Here is a 14,542-nt window from a genome sequence, read left to right on the forward strand (position 1 = left end):
GGGATGACCAAGCTGGGCGGGAAGTTTCCTCCAAGTTTGGTACGGTGCAGTCCAGCCCCGGGGATCCGCCGGGAGCCAGGAAAACTGCCTGGGAGCGGTGCGGGGCTGCCGGGGTTGTGCTGGCAGGAGGCGGCGCTGACTGGAGATTGGGAGCGGCAAAATCCCCGGGCTGAGCTGGCCCCGGCCAGCTCATGTCGAAACCGAGAGACGCAGCCGGAGGAAGGAGCTCTTGGGTAAGGCCCGGAGCCAGCGGAACTGCCGGGCCTTGCACAATGCGGGGCGGGAGCCTGGGGGCCGGGGCTGGCCCGGCGGCAGGCACAGGGCACTTTCGGCAGGCTCAGCCCCTCCTGGGACCAAAGTCCCCAGCGCCCCGCTCACCTGGAGGAAAGGTCCTTGTGCAAAGCTGGGGTTCACGGGCTCAGCGTCTGAGGGCAGCAGGGCACTTGGAGGGCAAGTCCATGCATGGAACGGGATGTAAAGAATCTTCCCACATCCCTACGAACAGCAGTCACTCCCAGAGGTGCTGGCACCTCCTGCCACTGCAGGCAGACAGGGAGGAAAGGGACATGAGACACAGAAGGGGCACAACAGAAATAACCCTCACAACTGCCCTGGCAAAGCTGTGGCTCCCCCAGCCCTGCTCTTTTCTCCCAGCTGGGAGCTCCGGTGCTGAGCCTGCCGCACCCTGAGGTGTCCTGTTGGCCTGGAAGCGAGCAGCGGACGCGGTGCTGCCCCGGGAGCTGTGGGGAAGCGGCAATTTCCATTCCAAATGTCGGGGTGTCAGCTGTCCCCGTGGCAGCGGGGCTGGGGGCTGCGGCCGAGGGGCCACGGGGTACCGGCATGCAGGACCCCACTCGTACCCAGGGATGCTGCTGGCAGCCACCCCACAGCCACGGGGAACCCCCGACGGCCCCCCGGACCTGCAGCGAGGCAGAGTGCCAGCCCTGCACCCGTGCTCCGATCAGCGGCCCCGACTCACAGCCGTGCCCCTCTCGGGCACCGTGCCCAGCCGTGCCTGTCTCCCCGGGAGTGCCCAGCGGTGCCCCGATCTCCTCGTTCCCCCGCACACCCCCGGGCTGCGTGTGCCGGTGCCGGCCCTCAGGGACCCCCGGGCGGCGGGACCCGCCCACCCCGTCCCGCCCCGTCCCGTCCCGCCTCGCCTGCTCCGTCCCGGCCCCGCTCCGCCCTGTCCCGGCACGGCGCGGCACCGCACGGCACGGCAGCGCCCAGGTGAGCGCCCTGCCGCCCGGCACCGCTCGGATCGGACCGGACCGGACCGGACGGCTGGGGCGGGGGCAGCCGGAGCCAGTGGAGATCCCGGACCTGGTGAGCTGCGGCGGGGCCGGGGATGGAGGCCGGGAGTAGTTCGGGGTCCCGTTCCCGGGAGGCTGGCGGGGGCCTTGTCCTAGTCCCGCAGGGATCCCCGGTCCTCGTTGCTGTCCCGGGGGCTGGGAGGGTCCCTATCCCAGTCCCCGGAATGGGTCATTGTAGGGCAGAGATGCCCCGGGGTGACAGGCAGCGTCTGTAGGTGGCAGAAGGCAGGATTTGTCCCTCTGCCACAGGCAGCTTGGCATCACCTCCTACTCATGGTATTTCGGAAGAAGTTTTGTGTGACTGATCCTCCCTCAGCACTACCCATCGTCATCTGGCCCCTGGGAACCCTGGCAGCCCCAACTGACACCCGGCTATGGCTGTGCCCAGGTCCTCACCTAAAATAAGCGGGTAAAACCCTTCCTTTTTTTATTTTGGCAGATGCAATGGTGGCCCATCCTCCATCCGTTCTGAGCCTGCTGGGTGCTGAGCACGGTCGATAACCCTACACCAGTGGCACTGCACAGCATGGGCCTGTCGTGCTGTGTGTGCCTCTGGCTGCTGCTTGCCCTGGCCCTGCTGGGTGCCGGTGCCTGGCAGTGTCCCCGCATCCCTTACAGCTCCACCAGGAACTTCTCCATCCCCTACACACTGCCCAGCCTCGATGCTGGCAGCCCTATCCAGAATGTTGCTGTCTTCACTGACTCCGACGGCCCAGTCGCTGTCTTTGTGGCCGTCCGCAACCGCATCCTTTTGGTCAGCCCCGAGCTGCGCCTGCTCTCCGTCCTTGTCACCGGCCCAGTGGGCAGTGCCAAGTGTGAGATCTGTCACCTGTGCCCAGCCACCACAGATGGCCCTGAGGACACGGACAATGTCCTGCTGCTGCTGGACCCGCTGGAGCCATGGCTGTACAGCTGTGGCACGGCACAGCATGGGCTGTGCTATCAGCACCAGCTGGAGGTGCGGGACGGTAAGGTGGCCATCACAGCCACACACTGCCTGTACTCGGCCACAGGCAACAGCCCTGCCTTCTGCCCTGACTGTGTGGTCAGCCCACTGGGGACCAGTGCCACTGTGGTGGCCACCTCCTACGCCTCTATCTTCTACCTCGGCTCCACCATTGACAGCAGTGTGGCAGCACGGTACAGCCCACAGTCGATGTCCATCCGACGCCTGAAGGGCACCTTGGATGGCTTTTCAAATGACTTCCAGTGGCTGACGGTGCTGCCACAATACCGCGACAACTACACCATCCACTACGTGCACTCCTTTGCCGACGGGGACCACGTGTATTTCCTGATGGTGCAGCCGGAGCGGCCGGGATCAGCCGCGTACCACACGCGCCTGGCGCGGCTCAGCACCCACGAGCGTCACCTGCGCCGCTACCGCGAGCTCGTCCTCGACTGCCGCTTTGAGTCCAAGCGCCGGCGCCGGCGCAGCGGCGAGGAGGATGCCGAGAGGGACATCGCCTACAACGTGCTGCAGGCAGCCCACGCTGCCCGGCCCGGCGCACGGCTGGCCCGCGACCTCGGCATCAACGACACCGACACCGTGCTCTTTGGCGCCTTCGCCGAGAGCCACCCGGAGAGCCCGGTGCCACAGGAGAACTCGGCCGTCTGCGCCTTCCCCCTGCGCCTCCTCAACCAGGCCATGGAGGAGGGCATGAAGAAGTGCTGCGGTACCGGGCACCAGCCGCTGCGGCGGGGGCTCAGTTTCTTCCAGCCGGTGGAGTACTGCCCACACAATGTGAGTGCTCCACCCTGCGCCGCATCCTGCCCGGGGACCCTGGGGGTTGGCTGGGATGTGGGAGAGTGGGCTCAGGAGCTGGGAAACACTGGTATAGCGGGGTGGATGGTGGGGTGGGGTAGGGCAGGGCAGGGCAGGGCAGGGCAGGGCAGGGCAGGGCAGGGGGAGAGCGGCATCACCCAGGTGTGAGTCAGCCCAGCATCCACCCACCACCTCTGCAGGGGCTGCTGTGTTCCACTGAGGAGGCCAGGTGAGGGTGGGGATCCTGTGAGCCCCCCATGGTACATGTGCCAGCACATGGGCACACTGCCACATGTCATGCCTTGGGCCAATTCCTCTCCTGGTATGGCCTCCCCGGCAGCCTCGACTCCAGCCCCCGTACTGACTGTCCCTGGACCCCAGCCACCTTCTCCAGCTTGTTTATGTGTGGGGGGCGGGAAAGCCACAGGGCCTCAGTGCTTGGCAGGCTGGATGCGTGAGGTGCGGGCTGCTCCTGCCTTGTCCCCCAGCCCCAGCCACCGCCTTCTGTGGGCAAATAAACCGCAGGCGGAAGTGCAATTAGTCACCGGGGTTCCTCGTCGGCCACGGCCGCGGGGCAGGAACACCGTGTCCCAGGTACAAGCTCCGGCATGGCCAGGATGCAGATGGGTGAGCACTCTGGCAGGGCCCCCTCGTCCCAGCACATGACATGAGTTTTGGTGTCCCCATCCAGGCTCAGAGCAAGGTGCAGCCAAATCCCCTCCTCTTCCTGCACAGGGCAGACAGCTCACTGCGGCTGACTCATTCTGTAGCAGGAGAAACTCAGAGGGGACCTGAGCCCCTCTGCATTGGGAGTGTCCAGTGGGGACCCCATGGCTCCTGGTGTCCCTCTTCCACCCCAGCCCCTTGCTGAGCTCCAGGGCTCAGGGGACACTGGGGTTGGAGTGAGCATCCTGTGGTGCCAGCACGAGTAACTATATCCAGATGGGGTTGGAAGGGAGGGCAGGATCTGACGCCACACAGGGAACTGAGAGAAGGCCTGCCGATGTGGTTTAGTCTCCAAAATTTTCCCAGCCTGGAGGGAAACTTAAGCAATCTGGTGCTGCCCCAAAATATCTCACAGATCAAGCTGGTGCCTGCCTGTGAGGGTGTGGGAGTCGAGGTGCCAGGGCCAGCTTCAAGTCACTCACCCCATGTTTGGCCACAGGTGAACTTGTCAGCACCGGTGGTCGACACCAGCTGCTGGGATCAGCCCACCCTCGTCCCTGCTGCCTCCCACAAAGTGGACCTGTTCAACGGGCAGCTGACAGGTGTCCTGCTCACCTCTCTCTTCGTCACTGCCATAGGGGATGTCACTGTGGCCCACCTGGGCACAGCAGAAGGACGCATCTTCCAGGTGGGATGAGGGGGTCAGGTGGGATGGCAGGTCCTGGCAGGCTGCGGGGTATGCTCAGCCCCCTGCTCTGCCCTGCTGCAGATGGTGCTCCAGCGCTCCAGCTCCTACCTTCTGACCTTGTCCAACTTCTCCCTGGGAGAGCCGGGGCCAGTGAGGGGTGCCATGGGGCTGCAGAGCCGCTCGCTGTTCTTCACTGCTGGCACCAAGGTGAGTGGGGGCTCTGAGGGGCATGGGGTGGACATGGAGCTCCATGTGTCCCCCTCACCTCCACTCTCCGTCCCCAGGTGTGGCTCCTGAACGTCACTGGCCCTGGCTGTCGCCACTTCTCCACATGTCAGCGCTGCCTGCGGGCCGAGCGCTTCATGGGCTGTGGCTGGTGTGGGGATGGGTGCAGGCGCCGCCACGAGTGCCCCGGCCGCTGGGTCCAGGACAGCTGCCCACCCGTCCTCACCGACGTAGGTCTGCGCTGCGTCCCCCTGCTCCTCACAGCTCCCAGCACTCAAATGGGGTGGCGTGTGGTGGGACCCCCTCCCTGGGATGGGTGCTGTGCTCCTCAGAGAAGGTATGACCCGAACAGTCACTGCACTCTGGGGTGACAGGGGTGCCTCTCCCACAGTTCCATCCCCGGAGCGCCCCGCTGCAGGGTCGGACACGGGTGACGCTCTGTGGAATGACCTTCCGCTCCCGCCTGGAGCCCGATCCCTGCCGCGGCCCCCGCGGTGCCTGCCGGGTGGCAGTGGGACGGCGAGGCTGCACCGTGCTGCCGGAGGAGAGCGAGAGCTTCAGGTGTGCAGCGGGGCTGGGACAGAACAGCAGCAGGGAGGGCTCTGGGGCTGCCCCCGCCTGGGGCTGATCCCCGTCACTGTCCCGCAGATCCCTGCCCACCTCGCGCCGCAAGGAGTTTGTGGATGTGCTGGTGTGTGAGCTGGAGCCGGGGGGGCCGGCAGCCCTGGGGGGCCCAGCCGACGTGGTGCTCACTGTGGAGGAGCCCCCCAGACCCTCTGGCTTCCGAGTCTACGGCTCCTCCACCCTCGGTGGCTTTGTCTTCGTGGTACGGTTCCACACCTGCAGTGCCCCTGGCAGGGTCGGGGGGGTTTGGCTCCTTCACCTGTCCCACTGACCCCATCTCTGCTCAGGAGCCCCACGTCAGTGCCCTGCACCCCCCGTTCGGCCCCCGGGGGGGTGGCACCCACCTCTCACTCCATGGCAAACACCTCTCGGCAGGGAGCAGCTGGCGGGTGATGGTCAATGGCTCCGAGTGTGCCCTGAGTGGGCAGCCCAGGTACGCCCCTGCCCTGCCCCTGGCACTGTGGGGTCTCCAGTACGGGACGGGCACAGGGAGCCCCTGCAGTCCCGCTGCCCCCCAGCCACGGGGGACACGGCTGTCGTGTCTCCAGGCAGGACAATGGGACAATCCAATGCACGGCTCCCGCCGCCGGGGGCCTGGGCGCAGCCTGGGTAGCCCTGTGGATCGACAGGCAGGAGTTCCCGGCCCCCGTGCCCTTCCAGTACCGCCCGGACCCCGCCGTGTCCGCCGTCGTCCCCAGCTGCAGCTTTGAGTGAGTGCCTGGGCTCCCTTCCCCGGGGTGAGGGACAGCCCTGTCCTACCACTGCCCTGGGCTAGACAAGGTGCGGGCAATTGCAGGCACCCTGGGGACCATGTGCACCCCGGGGAACCTGATCCCTGCCCACTGCAGGGGCTCGCTGCTCACCATCATCGGCACCCACCTGGACTCCGTGTATCGCGCCAAGATCCGCTTTGAAGCCGCCGGTGTGGTTACCGAAGCCACGGTGAGCACCGGGGTGCGGGGCCATGGCCCCCCGGCCCTGCCCACCCCACCTGGGCAATTCCTCGGGCCCATCCCGAGCCCAGCTCAGCACCTCCCTGCCCACAGGAGTGTAAGGACCCGCTGGCACCGGACCGGCTGCTGTGCCACAGCCCAGCCTTCCCCTTCGAGAGCAACGTGGAGGTGGTGCCGGGGAACCTGAGCGTGCTGCTGGACGGCGCCGACGGCCGCTGGCTCTTCCGCCTCCGCTACTACTCCCGGCCCAAGGTGTACCCCTTGCAGCAGGAGGGCAGGCGGCTCCGCCTCAAGCCCGGCGAGGATGAGATCGAAGTGCACGTACGTGGGGCAGCGGGGTGAGCCGGAGCAGGGGTTCCGCTGCCAGGACCCCCGGGCTCACGGTGCTCTGTCTGGGCAGCAACTGGGGCTGGATGCCGTGGCCACCTGCATGAACATCACCATGACGGTGGGGGGCCTGGACTGCCACCCCAGCGTCCTGAAGAACGAGGTGACATGCCGCCTGCCCCGCGAGCTGCGCCTGCCCCCCGCCGGGGCCCCCGTGGAGGTAGGAACCCCCCGGGTGGGCAAACACCAGCCCCAGTGCTCCCCACTCCATCCCTGCTGAGCCCCTGATCCTCCAGGTCTGTGTGAACGGAGCCTGCCAGGCGCTGGGCTGGGTTCTGTCCCCCCCCACATCGCTGGACCTGGCCGCCAGCCTGGCTCTGGGCATCGGCATCACCTTCCTGCTCTGCTGCGTCCTGGCGGCCGTGCTGTTCCGCTGGCGCTGGAAGAAGAGGCGGGGTGAGTGCCGTGCTCGCCGGGCACTCTGATGCCCCCAGACCCTGCCACGCCACTCCGTACCCAACCCATTGCTGCCTGCAGGGACAGAGAACCTGGAGCTGCTGGCGCAGCCCGGCCGCAGCGACCCCCCCGTCACCACCCAGCGCCCCGGCGTGGACTACAGAGAGGTGCTGGGTAAGTGGGGGCCGCCGGTGGGTGACGGGGTGCTGGGTGCTGGGTGCTGCCAGCCCTCACCCCGCCCCTGCCTCTCCCGGCAGTGCTGAGCACGGCGGGCACTCCCGGGCCCGTGGGGCCCCGCGCACGAGTCACCGGCGCCGGTGCCAATGGCAGTGCTGGGGCTGGGGCTGGTGCGGCGGGCGGGGGATCCCCCATGCCCCTGCTCAGGGCCACGTCCTGCTGCCTGGAGGATCTGCGGCCGGAGCTGCTGGAGGAAGTGAAGGACATCCTCATCCCCGAGGAGCGGCTTGTCACCCACCGCCACCAGGTCATCGGCAAAGGTGACTCCTTGGCACCCCGATTTGGCTGTGGCCTCACCTGCCCAATGTGTGTGGTGCCAGCTTTGTGTCACCCGTCCCTGCAGGGCACTTTGGCAGCGTCTACCATGGCACCTACACGGACCCGCTGCTCGGGGACCTGCACTGCGCTGTCAAGTCCCTGCACCGTGAGTAGCCCCCCCCTCCCCTGCGTGCTCCCATGGCACAGCAGCGGCACGGCCACAGCTCGGCTCTCCGCAGGCATCACGGACCTGGAGGAGGTGGAGGAGTTCCTGCGCGAGGGCATCCTCATGAAGAGCTTCCACCACCCGCAGGTGCTCTCGCTGCTGGGGGTGTGCCTGCCCCGCCACGGGCTGCCCCTCGTCGTCCTGCCCTACATGCGCCACGGGGACCTGCGCCAGTTCATCCGCAGCCAGGAGCGGGTAGGGGCACCCCAAGGGCGGTGGGCGGTGATGGGTGCCAAGGCCTCCATGCTCACCACTCCCATCTCACAGAGCCCCACAATGAAGGAGCTCATCGGCTTCGGGCTGCAGGTGGCCCTGGGCATGGAGTACCTGGCCCAGAAGAAGTTTGTGCATCGGGACCTGGCAGCCAGGAACTGCATGTAAGTGTGGCTGTGCCCTCCAGACCTCCCCACCAGGGTACCCGCTGGGGTCTGGGGGTGCCCAGGAGTCCCCACCTTCCCCGGTGTGCTGCAGGCTGGACGAGACGCTGACAGTAAAGGTGGCTGACTTTGGCCTGGCGCGGGACGTGTTTGGCAAGGAGTACTACAGCATCCAGCAGCACCGCCACGCCAAGCTGCCTGTCAAATGGATGGCACTGGAGAGCCTCCAGACCCAAAAATTCACCACCAAGTCTGATGTGGTAGGCATGACCCCCCCCCTCCCCGTCCCGTCCCCCATCTCCATCCTGCCTGTTCCCCCATGGCAGCTCTCTCCTCGGCAGTGGTCCTTCGGGGTGCTCATGTGGGAGCTGCTGACACGCGGGGCAGCGCCGTACGCCGGGGTGGACCCCTACGACATGGCCCACTACCTGCTGCAGGGGAGGCGCCTGCCACAGCCCTCCCACTGCCCCGACACCCTGTGAGTGCAGCTGGGCTGGGCGGGGTGGCAGGGGCTGTCCCGGGGCTGCAGCACTGACTGGGTGTGGCTGCAGGTACCGGGTGATGCTGAGCTGCTGGGCGCCGGCACCCGAGGACAGGCCGTCCTTCACCGGGCTGGTGGGCGAGCTGGAGCGTGTCCTGGCCACGCTGGATGGGGAGCACTATGTCAACCTGACTGTCACCTACACCAACCTGGACTGGGGTCCTGCCTTTCCCCCTGCTCCCCCGGGGCAGCTGCCTGATAGCGAGGATGAGGATAAACATAATGAGGAGGAAGAAGAGGAGAAGGAAGAAGAGGAGGACGACAACACATCTGTGTGCTGATGGGATTCCCTGCACCATGGGGTCTCCCAGACCCCATGCACCATAGGCACACTACTCTGACGAGGGATGCAGTGTGCAGGGAGATGCTATGGAGCACCCTCCCTATGGGATGGGTGCTGGGAGGCAGCTGGGTGCCATGGAGTGTGGAGTGCTCCCCCATGGCTCACACCCAGACCCTGCTGGCCGCTCCCCGCAGGATGCTGGGGCTCAGTCCTGCGCTGGCTGGGTGGTGAGAGGCTCAGCCCCACAGTGATGAGTCTGTGCTCTGGGGTCTGGGCTCAGTCCCACAGTGGATGGGTGCTGTGGGGCCCCATACCCAGCGGGTGTTGTTGGGTGGCCTGGCCTTCCCAGGGCTCCCGTGGAGTTTCCAGCCTCTTGGCTGCTCAAATCACTCATTAAAAACTAATTATATTTTTTCCCTGGCTGAGGCTGTGTCTTTGAGGGGGCTGTGCCCCAGGCTGGCAGCACCCTCATGCCCCTGCATGGGTGCAGTGTCTCCTCACCCACTCCTGGAGCACCCACCTCATGGGAGACACTGAGGAGGGGCACTCACTGTTGCTGTGCCAGGGAAAGGAGGGCATCTGCACAATGGTGCTACTGTGGCCGCCCTCATGTGGAACCATCCCCCATTGCCTGCCACGCCAAGGTCCCACTTTGCACCCCGAGTCCCACCATGGCCCTCTGACCTTGGGATGTTTAGGAGGCTTTTGCTAAAAGTCCTTCTCCCAGCCACATCCAGCCCCTGGCAGGGTGACTGTGAGGCATGAGGCATGTGAGGGGTACCATGCTCCTGGGCATGGGGTGATGATGCCCCTGCAGTCCTGGCATATGGGCCATGTTGCCCCCAGGATTCGTGGCATGATGGATGCCTGGGGCATGGTATTGCAGTGCCCATGGGATCATGATGCTCCTGGGATGATAGGTGGCCAGGCATCAGATCAGGATGCTCTTGGGGCTGTGAGTGCCCATGGAGCCCAGGGCATGGGATTACAGTGTCCCTGCCACTAAGGTACCTGTGGGACTACAGGACCTGTGATCACAGTGAGGACACGATGGGACTGGGGGCTGCTGTCTGGTGACCAAGAGTCATTGCCAGCTTCACTTAATGACACCTTTATTGCTTCAGTACTGTGCAGGGGACAGTACTGCCTATGGGGCTCATGGCAGGGAATATTCAGGGCAAGCCCAGGATGAGCAAGGGATGCTGGAACACACACAGTGTGTGGCTGTGGGCAGCACTGCTCCTGCTCCATGTCCAGCCACACGGGCCCTGCCGCCAACACTGCCTTTAAATAAAACCCCCTGGGCTGCTCATTAAGCAGTGCTGGAGCCCGGGGCCGTGTCAGCTCCCATCAGCCAAGCTGTCCATCTCCCCCACGCCTCACACCTGCACGGCTCCACTGCCACGTGCCCGAGGTGGTTTTAGTGCAGCTGGGTCCCAGCACCGTGCCTCAGTTTCCCCACAGTGCAACTGCTCTGCTCCCCTGGCCTGGGTTTTGGGTGACCATGACCTCCAGTGTAGGTGCTGACCTTGCTTGGAAGGCCAAGCAGAACCATCTCAGCTCGCTGCTGAGTTGCTGTGGCAACGGGAAGAGCCTGGCACTGTGTGAGTATTAGGGCTGGACCAGCAATGGGAGGTGCTGGGCACTGGTACTGGGGGATGCTGCATGCCTGGGGGGCAGCCAGGGTGGCTGGCTGGGGCATCAGCAGCTCATGGGATGGATGGATGGATGGATGGATGGATGGATGGATGGATGGACGGATGTGTGGGTGCATGGATGTGTGGGTGCATGGATGGATGGATGGATGAATGCAGGGATGGATGAATGCAGGGATGGATGCAGGATGGATGGATGGATGGACAGATGAACGGACAATCTGGCACCCTGGTGATTGCCCTCCTCAGCACAAAGCAGAGTGGGTGCCCAGGACTGTGTTTGGGGGGCAGATGCATGCCAGGCCTGCTGTCTGGTGACACAGGGGACAGCTGTGGGAGCAGCCAGTGGGAGCAGGTACCAGAGGGAGCAGGGCTGTCCGTGCTGGCACTGGGGTGGCACAGTGAACTGCTCGTTAGCTGACAAGTCTGGTGTGGTTACGGTGATGTGCGTGTGGGCGGCCCCCACTTTATGCTGCCCCCTCCCCCCACGAATGTGCTCGCAGAGATGACAGATTTCATGCTAATCCACATTTATCCTGCCCTAATTACGCTGCGGGAGGTGAGGAGCGAGCGCCCAGACTTCCATGCCAAGGGCTGGCATGTGCCCACCCCTGTCCGATGCTGCTAGCTGGGACTGGCACTGGCGCTGTGCCCACTGCCACGGCGCCAGGGACAGGCAGGTGACCTCAGGGTGGCACCTTGCATGGCACCTGGCACCCCTGCCGCAGCTGGGGGGTGCTACCTGGGCACCCACAGGTGGGCACTGGGTGGTGTCACCCTGAGCTGCCGCGTGCCTGGGCATGGATGGTGCAGCACCGGGCTGAGCTGTGGGCAGGTGAGGCCGTGCCGGGCCGTGCCACGCTGTGCCAGGCCGTGCCAAGCCCCTCGTGCCGTGCCCATCCGCCACGGCTGCGGCAGAGCAGCCAGTGTCCCATCCCGGCAACGCGCCGTGCACACACAGCACTTTAAATGTTTTATTTGGGGAAAGTGCTGTCGTTAGCAGGCATTAATTATTAAAATCGGAGCCATCTATAAAACATGAGTGGCCGCACGCGGGGCTGCGGGTGCACGGTCAGGGCCGGGCACGGTCCCGCCGCCGGCACCGCCCGGGACCCGCTGCACTCCCGGTGTGCGCGGTGATGCCGCAATGGCCCCTCGGCCGCGGCTGCGGGCCCCTGCCGGCAAAGGGCGGGCAGAGAGTGCCACGGGCTGGGGACTGCTCTGGGGACGGGCAAAACTGGTCTAGATGAGTGTTTGGGTGAGGCGGTGGTCTCCGGTGCCAGCCGCCCCGGTGAGGGGTGGCAGCAGGCAGCAGGCAGCGCCGAGCTGTTTTTAGCGGCTGCCGGCGCTGGGGAGCGGGCGTGAAGAGCAGCCGCCGCGGCACCGACGTGCCATTTTTAGAAAGCGGCGAGTTTTGCTAATGATGCCTGTGAGCGGAGGGGGGGCTGCCCTGGCACCCCCAGTCCGTGCTGCCCGCTCCCCGATGCCAGCCCCGGCCCTCTGCCCTCCCCGCCTGGCCCTGGCACCTGGAACTGGGGGCGCCTGCACGGCCCGGGGCACCCCCGCACCCACCTGAGGTTGTGCTAGCCCCCGGAGAGCTTCGGCGGTACCTGGGAAGCTTTGGTAGCCCCTGAGGACCTTTCCTGGTCTCTGGGGAGCTTTGGTGGCCCTTGGGGAGCTTTGGTGGTCCCTGGAAATCTCTGCTGTCCTCTGGGGATATCTGCTGGCCCCTGGGGAGCTCTGCTGTCCTCCAGGAGGTTTACTTTACCCCAAAGCCTTCCATGCTCTAAAGCACGTATTTTTCTACCTTTTCTGTCCCTGAGACAGCACTGGCATTTATCTGGGGAGGCTTAGCCCATCCCAGCACCCACCCAGGACCAGTGCCAGCCACACCCCAGCCTTGGTCCTGGGTCTGGTCCTGGTCCTCTCCCTTGGGGACAGTTCTCTCCCTGCTCTCGCCCTGAGCAGTCTCCCTGCACCCTGGTCCCTGTGGCTGCAGGTACTGTCAGAGACCCAGGGGACCCCCAAAGCTCTTTCAGTGGGGAGGGGACTCAAACCCTGATGCCATGTCACCACTGTGATGCAGGAGTACGCAGAGGGAAACAAGGCCCCTTTCCCCATCAGGGCTCCAGGGACAAGAGCCAGCCCTGGATGTGACAGGGACCAAACCAGTGGAGAGGCGCAAGGCTTTTTGTGCTATCATTGGCACAGGGACAGCCCAGATCAGGAGCAGGCTGGCCAGGGACAAGCAGCCACGACCAGTGGTGCCCAGGCAGGTGTGGGGCAGCCCTTTCCTCACACACAGCGTGGTCACCGAGCTGGCAGAGCTGTGGCACTGTGAGGGACACTGTACCTGGTGGCCGAGCTCAGTGGCTCTCTGGCTGTGTCCCTTGACACCTTCCCGGGCACAGAGGTGCCTTGGGACACCTGTGGGGACCGCAGCCCTGCCACTGTGCACCCCCAGCGCCGCTCATCCCAGTGAAGGGCCGGGGTGGCCATCAGCAGCTGCACCGCCTCCTTTCGTCTCCCCCTTGCCCCCCACCGGCCCCCCGAAAGGAGGGATGGGGTTTATTTGGCCCCGTTGCCGGGCCGACGTGCGCAATTATCGCTGATTGCCTGGCGGTTGCCATGGCGATGGCAAGCACGCAGGGATGCGCTGCCGCGTGGTGCTTGAGTCACGGCCACGCTGAGCACCCCCCGCTGCACCCCACTGCACCCCACTGCACCCCAGCACAGACACGCTGAACATGCATCCCCCTGCACCCCAGAACAAACGTGCTGAGCACCCCCCCCTGCACCCCCCAGCACCGTGTGGGCCCCCCTCCATCCCCTGCACCCTCCCGAGGCACTGGGATACAGCCAGATGTCCCCCAGCCGAAGCAGGGCGTCTGTCCGGGTGTCCCCCACCCCATGTTCCCCATCTGAGGCAGGGGTGTACAGCCAGGCGCCCCCAGCCCTGGCAGCCCCACACTGGGCATCCCAGGCTCAGTCTCTCCAGAGGTGCTGTAGGAAAAACAATCACCCCAAACCAGCCATGGCATCCCACACTCAGCTCTGGGGTGTAGTGGGAAGGGGTGGGTGCGTGGGGCAGTGGGACGTGGCACTGTAAGGACAAACATTGGAGTCAGCAAAGCTCATCACCCCAAAACGGGGCACGGGGTGGGCCAAGATCTGCACAGAGTCAGGAGCAGGAGGGGACCAGAGCACAGTGAGGGGACCCCTGTGGCAGGAGACGGCTCCAGGAGGTGACAGGCGCCAGCCGGGGTCAGGGGACAATGGGGAAGTGCCACCACATCCCTCACACTGCCAGGCAGCGCCGGGCAGCCCCGGGGCACAGGGTGCCTGCCGGCTAATGATGGCTTACGCTCGGGTCCCCGCGAGGTGCAGAGATTAATAACCCTGGAGCTCTGCTGCCAGCCACAATGATTAAACTCTTGATTACAAGCTCAAACTACAGTGCCCTGCAAATTCCCCCTGCTCTCACACACCCTTAATCACCCAGCACGGGTGGTGATAGGCCTGGGGCTGGCAGGGCTCAGTGCCACGCAGGGGACGGGCACTGGGAGTGCCCAGCTGGCTCCCTTGCAGTGCTGGCTGGTGTGCAGTGAGCAGAGGGGACAGGCGGCTTTAGGACCCTGGTGTCCCCTATCCATGGGTGGGAGAGGGCTGTGGGTCCCGTGAGTGCATGGCCACACCCTGTAGTGGCTGAGGCCCTCAGGAGGTTTGGGGGGCAGGGGTTTGGTGGGGGCAGGGGGAGGAGGGAAGTGGGGGTGCACTTTCGAAGCAGCACCATATGGACGGCAAATGCCAGCGTGTGGCACGCAGCCCTTGGGGGGGCTCTGCACACGTGGCTGCGCTGTGAGGAGTGGGGGGTGAGGGGGCTGGGGAAGGGACTGGTGCCCTGTTGTGCCCTGGGGACTGTGCCCACACCGGGCTGGTCCCACACCT

General features: G+C 65.4%; 1 protein-coding gene across 2 annotated transcripts; it reads left to right on the forward strand.

Annotated features, from left to right (window-relative positions):
• Window positions 1-1,191: 1,191 nt before the first annotated feature.
• MST1R (macrophage stimulating 1 receptor) lies at window positions 1,192-9,347 on the forward strand. Of its 2 annotated transcripts, XM_074550070.1 has the most exons (21): window positions 1,192-1,326; window positions 1,753-3,057; window positions 4,244-4,432; window positions 4,514-4,639; window positions 4,717-4,887; window positions 5,049-5,218; window positions 5,306-5,483; window positions 5,569-5,714; window positions 5,830-5,991; window positions 6,130-6,223; window positions 6,328-6,555; window positions 6,635-6,781; window positions 6,858-7,017; window positions 7,099-7,191; window positions 7,275-7,514; window positions 7,598-7,678; window positions 7,752-7,933; window positions 8,006-8,115; window positions 8,210-8,375; window positions 8,457-8,593; window positions 8,667-9,347. In XM_074550070.1, the coding sequence occupies exons 2-21, from the start codon at window positions 1,840-1,842 to the stop codon at window positions 8,935-8,937; spliced, it is 4,269 nt and encodes a 1,422-aa protein (XP_074406171.1). In that variant the 5' UTR covers window positions 1,192-1,326; window positions 1,753-1,839; the 3' UTR covers window positions 8,938-9,347. The 2 variants fall into 2 exon arrangements, with proteins under 2 accessions (XP_074406171.1, XP_074406170.1); XM_074550069.1 differs by having other exon boundaries at window positions 7,752-8,115.
• The last annotated feature ends 5,195 nt before the right edge of the window (window positions 9,348-14,542 follow it).

The sequence above is a fragment of the Zonotrichia albicollis genome, chromosome 12, assembly GCF_047830755.1.
Source record: "Zonotrichia albicollis isolate bZonAlb1 chromosome 12, bZonAlb1.hap1, whole genome shotgun sequence".
NCBI classification, from domain to species: Eukaryota; Metazoa; Chordata; class Aves; order Passeriformes; family Passerellidae; genus Zonotrichia; species Zonotrichia albicollis.